Source organism: Vespula vulgaris, chromosome 6, assembly GCF_905475345.1.
Source record: "Vespula vulgaris chromosome 6, iyVesVulg1.1, whole genome shotgun sequence".
Taxonomy (NCBI): domain Eukaryota; kingdom Metazoa; phylum Arthropoda; class Insecta; order Hymenoptera; family Vespidae; genus Vespula; species Vespula vulgaris.
Window position 1 is genome coordinate 1 of NC_066591.1, and position 15546 is coordinate 15546.

The 15546-nt window shown below is 37.2% G+C and overlaps 1 protein-coding gene across 22 annotated transcripts; it reads right to left on the bottom strand.

The window, feature by feature from the left end:
* Positions 1-703: 703 nt before the first annotated feature.
* On the bottom strand, positions 704-14611 carry LOC127064840 (beta-1,4-glucuronyltransferase 1-like). 22 transcript variants are annotated; one of them, XM_050996436.1, is made up of 15 exons: positions 13882-14611; positions 13110-13498; positions 12759-12960; positions 11220-12689; positions 7954-8038; positions 7631-7781; positions 6769-6848; positions 5872-6688; positions 5324-5468; positions 4163-4982; positions 3703-3792; positions 3439-3524; positions 3101-3352; positions 2296-2990; positions 704-2202 (listed from the first exon to the last, which is right to left on the bottom strand). In XM_050996436.1, the coding sequence occupies exons 1-4, from the start codon at positions 14455-14457 to the stop codon at positions 12477-12479; spliced, it is 1380 nt and encodes a 459-aa protein (XP_050852393.1). In that variant the 5' UTR covers positions 14458-14611; the 3' UTR covers positions 704-2202; positions 2296-2990; positions 3101-3352; positions 3439-3524; positions 3703-3792; positions 4163-4982; positions 5324-5468; positions 5872-6688; positions 6769-6848; positions 7631-7781; positions 7954-8038; positions 11220-12476. The 22 variants fall into 22 exon arrangements, 17 of the variants coding, with proteins under 17 accessions (XP_050852393.1, XP_050852391.1, XP_050852392.1 ...); XM_050996434.1 differs by having other exon boundaries at positions 3067-3352; XM_050996435.1 differs by adding an exon at positions 5135-5144 and having other exon boundaries at positions 2296-3352.
* Between the last annotated feature and the right edge of the window lie 935 nt (positions 14612-15546).

A 15546-nucleotide genomic window follows, 5' to 3' on the forward strand; every position in this document is an offset into this window, starting at 1 on the left:
CTGAAAAAGACAAAACTCTGGGTGTCCACGTCGGACGTTGCGAAAAATCGATAGGACTTACGTGTAAAAAAAAACCATACCTTGCCAAATGGATACTTACGCCAAACCACGTAGTGGGCGAAATCGCTGCGTTGCGTCTGGCAGAGCCAGAAAATTTACCTAAATAAGGGTTAGGGGTTTACGCAATATTTCTAAGGGTTACGCCAATCTGTTCGGAATTACGCAACACGCTTAATTACGCACGAATGGATTCACGGTAGTTGAAACGCTCTACCATGCCCTAAAATTTCCGGTACACGCGTTGGACCGCGTTGAACCGCGCTAAACCTAGATCATTTTTATTTTTTGTCGTTTTACAATCATTTAAGCAATGTACGCTACATATGTACGCTCGGTAGTATCAAACTAATATTTACAGAATACAACCCCGCCGCTCAAGCTTTATACCGCTCGTAGTACGTAGAAAATAATTTTAATCGAACGTTTCGCAGAACAGAAATCTGCTTACATACTGCCTTCCTTTTTTTCGACGCTTTCTTATTACAATGATAAAAATAATATTTTTTCTTTTTTAGTATATGAGCATTTCAATTATTCGCGAAGCTGGGGTCACGCGATATCCTAAGAATTGTCTAAAAAGATGTTTGTTGTTACGGATAAATACTGGACGACGGTTTTCGATACGCCCAACGGTGGTCTAAAATTCTCTTAATGCATCAAATTTATGTATGCTTTCTATCACTTTACAATTATTTAAACAATTTTACAATATACGTTTGTTCGGTATAAAATTATAATTAAACGATAATTCTCTCAACGCATCAGAATTTATGTATACTTTCTATTAGTTTAACTAATTATTTGAACATTCTATACTATACGTTTACTCGAGTTAAAATTATATTTAAATATTTTTCTCAACGCACCATTGTTTATATACGCTTCTTATCACTATACAATTATTTAAACGGTTTACAATATACGTTTGTTCGATATAAAATTATACTTAAATAATAGTTTTCTTAACGCACCCAAGTTTATGTATGCTTTCTATCACTTTACAATTATTTAAAGAATCTATAATATACGATTGGTCGATATAAAATAAGATTTAAACAATAATACAACCGCTTAAACGTTGCACCGCACGTAATATCTTGTGAAGTATAAAACAATTTTATGTTAACATTCCGGAAAGAAAAAATCAACTGATGTACTACCTTCCAATTGAAGTTTCATTTTTTCAACGCTCTATAAACTCCAACAATATTATAACAATGATTCTAACAAATTTGTTTCTATCTTGTAATTTTTCGTAAAACATCGCAATTATGCGCAAGACTAAAGCAGGGGAATCGTTTGAAATGCTGGTGGTTACGCAAAACGCTGAGAATTGAACAGAATACGACGTTAGGGATTGCGCAGGTACGCTGAGGGTGTCGCAGAAACGCTCAGGGTATCATGCAAGATCGCTTAGGGTATCCAAGGTACGCTCAAGGTAGTGTCGCAGAAACGCTCGGGATGTCGCAGAAACGCTCGGGGTGTCGCAGAAACGCTCGGGGTGTCGCAGAAACGCTCGGGGTGTCGCAGAAACGCTCGGGGTGTCGCAGAAACGCTCGGGGTGTCGCAGAAACGCTCGGGGTGTCGCAGAAACGCTCGGGGTGTCGCAGAAACGCTCGGGGTGTCGCAGAAACGCTCGGGGTGTCGCAGAAACGCTCGGGGTGTCGCAGAAACGCTCAGGGTGTCGCAGAAACCCTCAGGGTGTCGCAGAAACGCTCAGGGTATCGCAGAAACGCTCAGGGTATCGCAGAAACGCTCAGGGTGTATCGCAGAAACGCTCAGGGTGTCGCAGAAACGCTCAGGGTGTCGCAGAAACGCTCAGGGTATCGCAGAAACGCTCAGGGTATCGCAGGATCGCTTAGGGTGTCATGCAGAAACGCTTAGGGGTGCGCAATATCGCCGAGAATTACGTAGAACGTTGGAGCTTAAGCAGATTTAAAGAAGCAATACGCACGAAGGAGAGGCGAGTCTTCTTTCGGTTCGGTAAAATGAAGGAAGCGTTGTTTTCCTGCTGATTTTAATCCAATGGAAGATTCTTCAAGATTCCATCCTTCGTTATTGCTTCCATCGCATCTTCCTGGCTCCTTTCCTTTCCTTTCTCATCTTCATATTCATGATAGATCCTAGAGGAAGGAGGCTTTCCTATTTTAGGAAAATAATAAAAATGCAGTATTGAAACCTATAATAAAGTACATGGCGATAAAAAATACTAAAATATCATTAAACAATGCTAACCATGAGTCGCAATTTTACAAAGACCATTTCCAACTAGAGCGTTGAATTGTTCTTTTATCCGTATCCAAACAGTAGAACGAAATTACAACATAGGCTTCCTAAAAGAAAAAAAAAAAAAAAAAAAAATTAACAAAGTTAATAAAAATAGTGTTATAATAAAAATATCAAAATGTTAAGTATTCCTCATCAGACAAGAGAATAAAGAACCATCTTGCTCTAACGAGCGTGATACTTAGGAACTGCTATCCGGGAATCCACGACCCAATTAACACATATATTTCGATTTAAACAGTGTTCGTTCTGTCGTATACTATCGACGAAAAGCCTATCGTTTCTATTTCGCAGCGATATTTCAAGAGAGACCATATGATTCGTTGAAATAGTGTTATTTAAGACGCGTTCGCTTAAATAGATTTTTTCATCGATTAAAGGAATGAAGTTACGATAACGTTATCCAACTTGAATAAACTTTGAATTATCAGCTACTCGATGTATATTAAATGAAAAATGTAATCGGAAGAAAAATATACTCGGATGTAAAAGTATCGTTAACAGAACACTGTTTAATCGAAGAATGAATGTGTAAACAGATGTCAATTCTGTTCGACTGTAACTAAATTCACCATGCTTATTTCAAGGAACACGGGCCACGATGCATTGTTAACAATAACGGACGAAATCGCAATGCCTATAACCTGAAAAAATAAATGTAGAATTAGCTAAACGTTATCGTAAAGGGTAACGTGAAAATAAATAATAATATATGTCAACTATTGCTTATCAGTTGTCGTCCTGTGTCCAATACCATTGCTTATCATAGATAAGTAAAACTGATGACGAAAATTTTGAACTTTATACTTCTTTCTTTCTATCATCGAAAATAATGATTCCTTAGCTGGTTGTTAGATCAAGGAACGCTTCCTTCCACGATTTAAGTAGCGTTCGTACTGTCAAGATGTCAATTCTGTTCGAATGTAACTAAATTCATCTTGCTTATTTTTAAGAAAACTAGCCACGATGTAATGTCAACAATAACGAAAGAAATCACGTCTACATCCTGAAAAAGTAGATATAGAATTAAGTAAACGTTCTCGAAAATATTATAGTGACAATAAATAACTATTTTTTTCAACTAACGCTTACCAGTCGTTGTTGTGTGTCGAACACCATTTATTATTGTAAATAAGTAAAATTGATGACGAAAATCTGGACGTCCTACCTCTTCCATTCTATAATTGAAAGTAACGATGACTTAGATGGTTATGTTACGTTAAGGAACGTAGTAAAATATGTTATATTTCGTAATTGAGCGTGATCGATGTTAATAAATTTACCAGCGAAAATTGTTTTCGATATTCTAGCGGTATATAACATAGGAGTGTACGTTAAATAAAATATTCTAATTACCTGCAATCAACGAGGATTCTGAGGCAGTAAGGGGGCTGTGGACCGCCGCGCTTGCGCATTACGTCACCTTTGCAATGGCTTCCCCACGTGCTTGTAACATTTCGATCCATTTGTACGAAAATATCGGAATATTAAAAATATGATATAAATTTTTCAATTTAATATCTCTCAAAATAAAGCTCCTAAGCGTGAAAACTATATTTTTAAGGAAAATGTACATAAGCCTGCATGCAATTACATATTTCTCCTAGATCATTTCTATATAATATCTTGTAGAATTTCTTCTAAGATCATATCTAAGTAGAACGCAGATCTGCACTATTAATGGTCGAAAAAAAGAAAAAATAAAGAATGAAATCAAGAAGATCGGTTTTCTGAGAAACCCACAATAAAATAAACTGTAGAATACAAAACGAAATACAGCTGCAGTAAAAGCATGAATAATTCAAAAATATCTTACGGCTAAAGAACTGTCAACCGCATTACAGCAATCAGGAAACGATCCGTCGAATGATACATCCACTCCGTGATTTAAGCAGTATTCGTTCTGTCATGTACTATCAACGAAAAGTCTACAATTTTTATTTCGCAGTGATATTCCAAGACGGACGTCGACTCGTTAAAATAATGTAGATTAAGCGCGTTCGCGTACATAGATTTTCCCATCGATCGTCCTCGACGTGAGATCAATTAACGACATCTGAAGCAGGTCTAAAAAATAAGGAGGAGAGTAGAATGTCCTCGGTTATTTTATAATGCTGGACGAAGGCAGAGCAACCAGCGTAAATGCACAGAAAATGGTACGAGACAAATCTCGACCATAAACAAGTGCTCGATAAAAAGTGGGTTGCGTCTAGAAAGATTCAACTGCGCGGTGACGACCGTGCACAACTCCTCCCTATCCTGATGATGTCGATTATTAATCACATGACGACGATGAAGGTTGAAAGAATCCATATAAAATCCACTAATGTAAAATTAAAGAAATAATGTTACATCAACGTTAATCAATTTGAATGAATTCCGAATTATCAACTATTCCACGTATATAAAACGCACTTCCCAAAAAATGTACAATCGAACAAAAAATATACTCTGACGGCAAATTACTAAAAGAAGTTTCGCTGAAAGAACACTGCTTAATCGAAGAATGAATGTATAAACTTAAACGGAAGACGTCTACTCTGTTGAACTCTAGCCAAATCAATCTTGCTTCTTTCTAGGAACATGGGCCACACTGTGTTGTTAACGCTGACGAACAAATTTACAGAATCTACGCCCTGAAAAGGTAAATATAGAATTAACTAAACGTTCCCAAAAAGATTACAGTGACAATAGCAATATTTTTTAACTATTGCGCATCACTCGTCGTCCTGTATCGAATATCACTTCTTATTGTACGTAAGTAAAATTGATAATCCGAACATCGTACCTCTTCCATCCTATAATCGAGAGAACGATGGCTTAGATGATTATGTTAGGTTAAGGAACGCAGCAGAATAAGTTATATTTCGCAATTGAACGTGATCGATGTTAATAAATTCACTTGTGGAAATCGCGTTTTCGACATTCGATCGGTACATAAAATTAGAGCGTACGTTAGATAAAATATTCTAATTACCTGCAAGAAAAAAGCTTGGTCATAACACGTGCCAATCATTATTCAAAATGGTGGATTCTGAGGCAGCAAGGAGGCTGTGGACCGCTGCGCTTGCGCATTACGTCACCTTTGCAATGGCTTCCCCACGTGCTTGTAACATTTCGATCTATTTGTACGAAAATATCGGAACATTAAAAATATGATATACGAATTTAAAAACTATCTAAATTGATATCCGACTACTCCATACTATGAAAATTAATCGTTTCAATTTAATATCTCTCAAAATAAAGCTCCTAAGCGTGAAAACTATATTTTTAAGGAAAATGTACATAAGCCTGCATGCAATTACATATTTCTCCTAGATCATTTCTATACAATATCTTGTAGAATTTCTTCTAAGATCATATCTAAGTAGAGTGCAGGTGTGCACTATTAATGGTTGAAAAAAAGAAAAAAAAATGAAATTAAGAGATCAGTTTTCTGAGAAACCCACAATAAAATAAACTGCAGAATACAAAACGAAATACAGCTGCAGTAAAAGTATGAATAATTCAAAAATATCTTACGGCTAAAGAACTGTCAACCACATTACAGCAATCAGGAAACGATCCGTCGAATGATACATCCACTCCGTGATTTAAGCAGTATTCGTTCTGTCATGTACTATCAACGAAAAGTCTACAATTTTTATTTCGCAGTGATATTCCAAGACGGACGTCGACTCGTTAAAATAATGTAGATTAAGCGCGTTCGCGTACATAGATTTTCCCATCGATCGTCCTCGACGTGAGATCAATTAACGACATCTGAAGCAGGTCTAAAAAATAAGGAGGAGAGTAGAATGTCCTCGGTTATTTTATAATGCTGGACGAAGGCAGAGCAACCAGCGTAAATGCACAGAAAATGGTACGAGACAAATCTCGACCATAAACAAGTGCTCGATAAAAAGTGGGTTGCGTCTAGAAAGATTCAACTGCGCGGTGACGACCGTGCACAACTCCTCCCTATCCTGATGATGTCGATTATTAATCACATGACGACGATGAAGGTTGAAAGAATCCATGTAAAATCCACTAATGTAAAATTAAAGAAATGTTACATCAACGTTAATCAATTTGAATGAATTCCGAATTATCAACTATTCCACGTATATAAAACGCACTTCCCAAAAAATGTACAATCGAACAAAAAATATACTCTGACGGCAAATTACTAAAAGAAGTTTCGCTGAAAGAACACTGCTTAATCGAAGAATGAATGTATAAACTTAAATGGAAGACGTCTACTCTGTTGAACTCTAGCCGAATCCATCTTGCTTCTTTCTAGGAACACAGGGCACACTGTATCGTTAACGCTCACGAACAAATTCACAGAATTTACGTCCTGAAAAGGTAAATATAGAATTAACTAAACTTTCCCGAAAAGATTAGTGACAATAGCAATATTTCTTAACTACTACGCACCACTCGTCGTCCTGTTTCGAATATCACTTCTTATTGTACGTAAGTAAAATTGATAATCCGGACATCGTACCTCTTCCATTCTATAATCGAAAGAACGATGGCTTAGATGATTATGTTAGGTTAAGGAACGCAGTAGAATAAGTTATATTTCGCAATTGAGCGTGATCGTTATTAATAAATTCACTCGCGGAAATCGCATTTTTGGTATTCGTCGCTATATAAAATCTGAGTGAACGTTAGATAAAATATTCTAATTAACTAATAATTCTAATTAACGAGAGGACGAAGCTCGAGTGCAACGCTTGGCACGAGACAATTTAGAATGGCGGATTAAGCGGCAGGAAGGAAGCTATGGACCGTCGCGCGTACGCGTTACGTCATCATTCCAATGGCTTCCCCGCGTTTGTTGTTTCGATCTATTTGTATGAGAATATCGAAACGTTAAAAATATGATATACGAAATTAAAAACTATCTAAACGGATATCTTGTTACACCAAACTGTAAAAATTATTCGTTTCAATTTGACGCCTGTATAACTAAACGTTCATGTAGAGACTATTGCGACGATAAAAAATAATCTTTTTCAACTAACGCTTACCAGTCGTCGTTGTGTGTCGTACACCATTTATTATTGTAAATAAGTAAAATTGATGAGGAAAATGCGAACGTCGTAGCTCTTCCGTTGTACGATCGTAAATAACGATTGCTTATATGGTTATGTTAGGTTAAGGAACGCGGTACAATTTACGATTCGCAGTTGAGCGCGACCGATGTTAACAAATTTTATCGGAAAAATCGCGTTTTCGGCATTCGATCGGTATATAAAATAATGGTGCACGTTAAATAAAATATTTTGATTACCTGCAATTAACGAGAGGACGAAGCTTGGTTGGGACACGTGCCACGAACTGATTCAGAATGGCGGATTAAGCGGCAACAAGGAAGCTGTATCGTCGAGCATGCGCGTTACGTCAGCTTTGCAATGGCTTCCCCGCGTGCTTGTTGTTTCGATCTATTTGTATAGAAATATCAAAACGTTAAAAATATGATATACGAAGTTAAAAACTATCGAAACGGATATCTTGCTACATAAAATTATGAAAATTAATCGTTACGATTTGATAAAATGTTCGAGTAAGGATTACAGCGATAATAAATAAGAACCTTTTTCGACTAATGCTTACCACTCGTCGTCGTGTGTCCAACACCATTTCTCATTGTAAATAAGTAAAATTGAAGACGAAAATCCAGACGTCGTACTCTCCCATTCTATAATCAAAAGTAACGATGGCTTGTATGGTTGTTAGGTTAAGGAATGCGGTAGAATAAGTTATATTTCGTAGTCGAGCGTGATCGATGTTAATAAATTTACCCGCGGATATCGCTTTTTCGACGTTCGATCGGTATGTAAAATAATGGTACACGTTGAATAAACTATTCTAATTAACTGCAATTAACGAACGGACGAAGCTTTGTTGCGACGCGTGCCACGAAACGATTTGGAATGGCGGATTAGGCGGCAGGAAGGAAGCTATGGACCGTCGCGCGTACGCGTTACGTCATCTTTTCAATGGCTTCCCCACGTGCTTGTTGTTTCGATCTATTTGAATGAAAATATCGCAACGTTAAAAATATGATATAAGAAGTTAAAAATTATCTAAACGGATATCTTGTTACGCCAAACTGTAAAAATTATTCGTTTCAATTTGACGCCTGTATAACTAAACGTTCATGTAGCGACTATTGCGACGATAAATAATCTTTTTCAACTAACGCTTACCAGTCTTCGTTATATGTCGAACACCATTTATTATTGTAAATAAGTAAAATTGATGACGAAAATCCAGACGTCGTACCTTTCGCATTCTATAATCGAAAATAACGATGGCTTGTATGGTTGTTAGGTTAAGGAACGCAGTAGAACATATTTCGTAGTTGAGCGTGATCGATGTTAATAAATTTACCCGCGGATATCGCTTTTTCGACGTTCGATCGGTATATAAAATAATGGCACACGTCAAATAAACTATTCTAATTAACTGCAATTAACGAACGAACGAAGCTCGGTTGCGACGCGTGCCACGAAACGATTTGGAATGGCGGATTAGGCGGCAGGAAGGAAGCTATGGACCGTCGCGCGTACGTCTTACGTCATCTTTTCAATGGCTTCCCCACGTGCTTGTTTCGATCTATTTGAATGAAAATATCGCAACATTAAAAATATGATATACGAAGTTAAAAACTATCTAAACGGATATTTTGCTGCATCAAACTGTGAAAATTAATCATTTCGATTTGATATCTGTAGAAATAAAGTTCGTAAACGTGAAAATATATTTGTAAGGAAAATGTTCGTGCGCCCGCGTACGATTATTTTTCATATAAATGTGTATTATTTTCGATGTTAGTACGAGGAAAGTATTGCTTTTGAAGTTTCTGCTTTTAGAAAGAGAGAGTAACCATCCGATTCGTTCAAAGGTCCGTTTTTGTTGACAGTCCATCGCTCGTTGTTTTATGTTGGTTTACGCCAACGATAAATACAGGTATAATTTTTTAACGATTTTGACGAACGAGATCGCTTCAGAGATGAATATTCGAGTGAGAATACGATTCTTCCGAACCTTCGAATACGCGCTTCGTTTTGTTTGAAAAAATCGTGTCAAAAAATGATGTTTTCTCGACGATAATTCAGGCATAAAAGTAAAGGATAAGGTTAATTTTAAAATTAGATAGTTTAAATCGTCGTTATAGCAAAGTCTCGTTGGCTGTTTTTGAATACATACAAGAGGCTCTTTATGTAGATTCCCTTACCTATCGTTTCCGGCAAACAACGAAAGAAAAACCGGTCGAGCGTGATAAATTGTTACTACGTGTGTATGTATACGTCGTACGTGTATACAATTCGAAGAATTGAGGAAGTCTTGTAGTGAAAAGTATTTGTAAATAAACAAGGGACGATCGGAGAGATCAACCTTTGCTTTCCACCATTCGTCGTCCTTACTAACGTGTGTTAGTACGCAGTATTCGTTCCTCCAGGCATCTCTCCGGACGTGTTTTATCTGGACAACGAACGAGTCTAACAACGCTTGCATCGTGTAAGTATTATATTTCTTAAGTATTTCTCGTAACTTAATTTGCATTGATAATCCAGTTAGCACTGGATATAGCTTCACTCGGAATGATAAAGATTATGCTACTAACGAAATTCAAGTTGCAAATCATTCGTAACTTGGTAGACTGTTGTATATGCGCGTACATCATCTGTGCAATTCAAAGAGATATGAAAACACGATATTATAATTGTTAAATTTCTTATCGATTTTTAATGTATAGATTATAAGTAAAAATGGAAAAGCTTTTATAATGAGGATTAATTTAAAAAATACTAAATGTGCTCTGTGTAATATATTTAAATTTCATAAAAAAATGAATAGTTTATCCACTTAATTATAATTGTATATTCGGTAAAAAGTAAAGAATAAAATATATTTAGTTTATGAATGATATTCGTGATCGTTTACCGTACAAATAAATTTCCAACTATGTCCAGTTGATAATAGAAGAATTCGTAGTTCTAGGATGCAATTTATACGATTATGTAAAACAACATCTTTGATTTTCAATAAATATTTATCATTGAATGAAATAAAAGTCTTATGCATCAATACTCCTTATTTCGATGATGTCCATTACTAATTACACGTCAACAATAAATGTTGAAAGAATCCACATTAAATTCATTAAAGCGAAATTAAAGAAATAAATTTACAAGATTGTTATGAAAGTTACAAGAATGAATTCAGAATCCTTAGCTATTCGATATATGTAAATCACATTCAATAAAAAATGCATAACCGAAAGAAAAGGATGAAAGAAAGTTTCTATAAAAGAACACTGCTTAATCGAATAATGAATGTATAAACTTAAAAAGATGTTAATTCTGTTTAACTACATGTTGATTCTGTGTAACCAAGTTAATTTTGTAAATTTTTAAGTACATATGTCGTGTACTGTACTATATATATATTTCTAAGTACATATGTCACTGTACTGTTAACGATAACGAACGAAATCACAACACATACGTCCTGAAAAGATAGACATAGAACTAATTAGACATTCTCGTAAAGAATACAGTGATAATAAATAACAATATTTGACAACTATTGCTTACCAGTCGTCATCGAATGTCGAATACTATTTCTTATTATATATAATTAACTTATTATAGATAAGTAAAACTGATAACGAAAATTTCGAACGTCGTATTTCCGTCATTCTATTATCGAAAAGAACGAATGCTCATACTATTATATTAGCTTAGCAGTAGAATAAGACATTTGCAGTTAAGCGTGATTGATGTTAATATATTCAATCGCGAAAATCGCGTTTTGGGCAATTGATTGGGATATAAAATAAGGATGTATGCTAGATAAAATATTCCAATTACCTGCAATTAACGAGAGAACGAAGCGTAATTACGATACGTGCCATGAAATTATTCAAACTGGCGGTTCCAGCGGTAGTAAGGTACTAAGTGGACCGTTGCGTATGCGCCTTACGACGCTTGTTTAATGATATTCACAGAGGAAGATAGATACGTAATATCATAATTGTTGAATCTTTTATCGATGTTTGACGTATAGATTATAAATAAAAATAAAAAAACTTTTAGTACTGAAGGAGGTTATCTATTATGAGATATTCACTCATGATCTCTGTCTCTCTCTCTCTCTCTCTCTCTGTCGCGCGCGCGTATCACTGCATACACATTACATATTTATATATAAATACACAACTCACATACACACACACATATGTGTATATTTAATATAATTATCATTTACCAATTTACTAAATACAAATATATATATTTAGCGTCAAGTTTCGTACAGAATCACAACCCAAACGTAGCCACAGATGCAACCCAGATGCAACCCAGATCCAATCCCGTCACGATCGTTGATATCATAAAATGATTATTAATTACATCATATTCCATTGTTAAATCCTTCTTATGCTGATTTTGTATAGGATTCCCAATTTGTATATCATATTAATATAAAAGATTCTTGTGTGTGTGTGTGTGTCTGTAGACAGAACCTAAGGATAAAGATAAGTTTCTTAGAGCATGCCATTGGAAATAAAGACGTGTCGAATACGAAGTTAATAGGATAAACCATACAAAAATAGTAAGTATACAACGCACGGACAAGCGCGTGATCAGATGTTTCCTTTCGTTACTCAGTTCCCACACAAAAGTTTCGGTTTCTTCCAGATGAAAAATACAGCGCGTGCATTAGTTAAATAAATTGGACGTGTATATGATATTTTTTTCTTACATTTTTAAATACATATTATACGTTTTATCCCTGATTGCGCAATAATCGTTATGCCGTCTTGCAAGTAAAACAAAGGCGATTGTATTGGATAGAAGTTTTGATCATATCATGATGCAGATACACATAACGTTTTATTTATTAACTATTGTTTATTTTTTAATAGTTCTTCATTATTTCGGAATATCAATAATTAATTATGTATATTATTTCTATCTAATTGATCCGAGACAAAATACACGCACAAAATGCAACGCACGCTATAAAGATAGGTGTAACGTTATGATCAACATATATCACAAACGTTAAAAAATATCTTATTGTTACATATTTTATTTGAAAATGAATATTTCGATGCAAGATATCCATCATTGCGTGCATTTACGATTTGTTGGATATTGCGCGAGCAATCTCTTAACGACTCGTTGATAAAGTTTTGCATTTCTTTTTTCATGAGGTCGCAAAAATTCCTGTCTCGCTACACTAATAATCTGTGGTTTGCGCTTAATTCCTGGTGTATGTACTAAAAAGGCACCATCGAGTACAACTAGACGATAATTTAAGAGACACATCTCGAACATCTGGAAAAACGTTTATTATACATCGAGGTTATCTCCGTCGCTTATTTTATTGGAAATTATTTAAAATACCTGAGCCATTTTGTCCTGTTTTCCTTCCCAAGACATATTTTCTGTATAAAGGGGATCTTCTCGCATGCCTATGAAGACGGGCTCCCATCTATGATGCGGATACTCTCTACGAGTTATGATAAGGGGTCTGACCTTTCCTGGATCTGTCCTTACCATCCATCTTGTTAAACCCGGAAATCTTTGGCAATGCGGGCACAGGAATCTGATGTAAGTAATATTATAGTAATGCGATACGCGCAAGAGGATAATTCAGGAGATAATAAGTATGTATTGTGATGGAGTTGATTTATCGTTTACATACGATACGATCAACTATTATTGCTATATATATAACTATATTTACTTCCATACCTATGAAAGTAAACAGCCAAGCCAGCTTTAGCTGCAGAGAGGAGTTCCTTTTTAGTCGATGGAGGCTGCTCATTCGCATCGATTTCGAAAACTGGTAGAACAAAGACGACACCAAGTTTTGGCGGTCTATCATGGACCATAGCTAAAAAGCCAGAGGCTAATCTCTCGCTAGGCAGCAATTCAATATCGGATACGAGAACGCGCGCAGTATTGGCCGACGTTCTAGCCACGTTTCTGGCAACATTAATAGGATACGTCATACCACTCTTCCATCTTTCGGTCTCCATTTCTCGCCATTGTAGATCCGACGCTGTACAATCGGCTTGCTCTTGATAGGCACGATCAAGGGAGGGTACTCTTCTCGCAGGAAATATTAAATGGACGGATACCTATTAAGGAATAAGATTGAAATGATATCATTAAATATTCGCTTCATAGGCTGATTAATGGCCGCAGCTGGGCCTAAAATTGCATGCTAATTGACACCACCTGCGTGCATTCGTTCGGGTTGCGTCTGATTGAATTGTTAAAGCACGATTCGATTGGTATCGAGATACACCTGGATCGTGTAGCATGTACCGCGATAGTTGGACGTTTCTAACGAAGGAAAGTGCCACACGTCGATACTATTTCTCGATAACTGCGTCTACTTTGGGAGTATAATCTATGGGAGTCGTGCTTGTGATAACTAGAGATGGGATATGGTCGGAGGCGTAAAAATGGAGTAATGGGAAACTAGGCGACGAGGCGGATAGGCAGGACCATAGGAAACCTTGGACATGGCTGTTTCACATCGACAAGCACGATCGAGCAGAGCGACGGCCAGGCCGGCGTCGAGGCCGGGCGAGAAAACGGCCAGGCTCAATGGTCCCTCCCACCTGCGGGCGAGTTCGACGATGCCGTAAACTTGGTCGGCCGTCGCGTGAGTGCATAGAGTTATCGGCGGTGCATCTTCTTTGTCGACGTCTCTGCCACGTAAAACGAAAGGAAGTACCCTATACGGACTCTTCTCGCCGATCTCCGGTGTCCAGTTTATCTTGGAGGAAGGATATGAGAGGGAATGCGGTAAGCCATAATACCAGATGCAAGAACTTCCATTTCCAGATGGTCGACCGGCCATGTAAGCGCCAGCGATATACGCGGACGTTCTGCCCTGACCATTCTCTCGATAATTCAATAATTGCGCCCGATTTTTCCTAACTGACAATGAGTAGGATCGCTCTTTCGAGTTTTCGATCGAGAGTGAATGAAGACGATAACCGCGATCGAGTAATAATCGACAAACGAAAAGTAAAAAGAACGCTAGAGTCATCCACACGATAATCGACCTTCGTGGAGGACCGCGCATGACTCTACAATCCTCTGCGCGTCTTCTTTTGACTCACGGTCAGAAAAATCGCGAAGGAAAACGCAACATCTCGTATTACGAGAAAGATGTGTCCATCGAGCCTCCGTTGCGTTTACTGCTATGCTAGCCGTAAGGGTCAGAGCCACTCTTGAAGATCGATGCGACGGGCGCAGCCGTATTATTCGCTTTGCGCCGCCGCCGCCGCCGCCGCCGCCGCTACCGCTGACGTCGCCGCCTCCGTTACTGCAGCAGCAGCTGCTGCTGCTACTGCTTTATTTTGGAAAAGTTCATCGTACGATTATTACCTTCTATACGATCTTTCACGCACTCAATGCGAATGAGAATCGCCTAGTACGAGTACGTACAATCCTGTTTGTTGACAGAGAACTGCACTTTTTATTGCATCTACAACAATAATTATTACATAACTAATACATCCTGAACATTATCATTCTAATGTCATTTACATGCGGACTAGGTTTTTGTCGAAGTCGCTTAATTCGTTAAAATTAATAATGATCGTTATAAGTGTTAGGCACGATCGTCGTTGTTTAATAACGCAGTCGACATCGATCCAAGGTTGTACTCTAATTTTAGTGGGCCAACAAGCGGGAGAGCGTACACGCTATCGCCCCTTTCACGGACGCGGAATGCTACGCGCCAAATGCACAGAAATTCAATTTTATTGACCATCAAGCGGATAGTCAATTTGAAAGCAGTAGTTAACGAATCGTTCGCAGCCGCGAACGAAAGCTTCCTTCACTGGTCTTATTATTAGATACGATATTGGAGTTATACTTAGTCCGACTTAGTGTTCGGCCAGAAAGTTAAGCTGCTCTATTTAAAACAAGTTTATCAGTGTCGCGTGTAAACTAGGATGAATCTAAAACGACATTAGAATTCCCTATGAGCCACTATCCATCTATCGGCGTAGATTCAGCAGTCGGCGATTGTATCGGCGAATAGAGAGTATCATGAGCAAGTAATTACCTCGTAGTTCAATTAATGTTCGTCAATCCTATTTCGATATCATAAAGATTCAGAGGGTTACTATGTGTATCTCTACGCATGTATAAGCCAAAGAGGAGG

Coding starts and splice junctions, on each gene's coding strand:
- LOC127064840 (XM_050996445.1), bottom strand. CDS start 14,457: ATGCGCGGTCCTCCACGAAGGTCGATTATCGTGTGGATGACTCTAGCG. Junction 12,961..13,109: donor TTGGCTGTTTACTTTCATAG/GTATGGAAGTAA, acceptor TACTTACATCAG/ATTCCTGTGCCCGCATTGCC. Junction 12,690..12,758: donor AACAGGACAAAATGGCTCAG/GTATTTTAAATA, acceptor ACGTTTTTCCAG/ATGTTCGAGATGTGTCTCTT.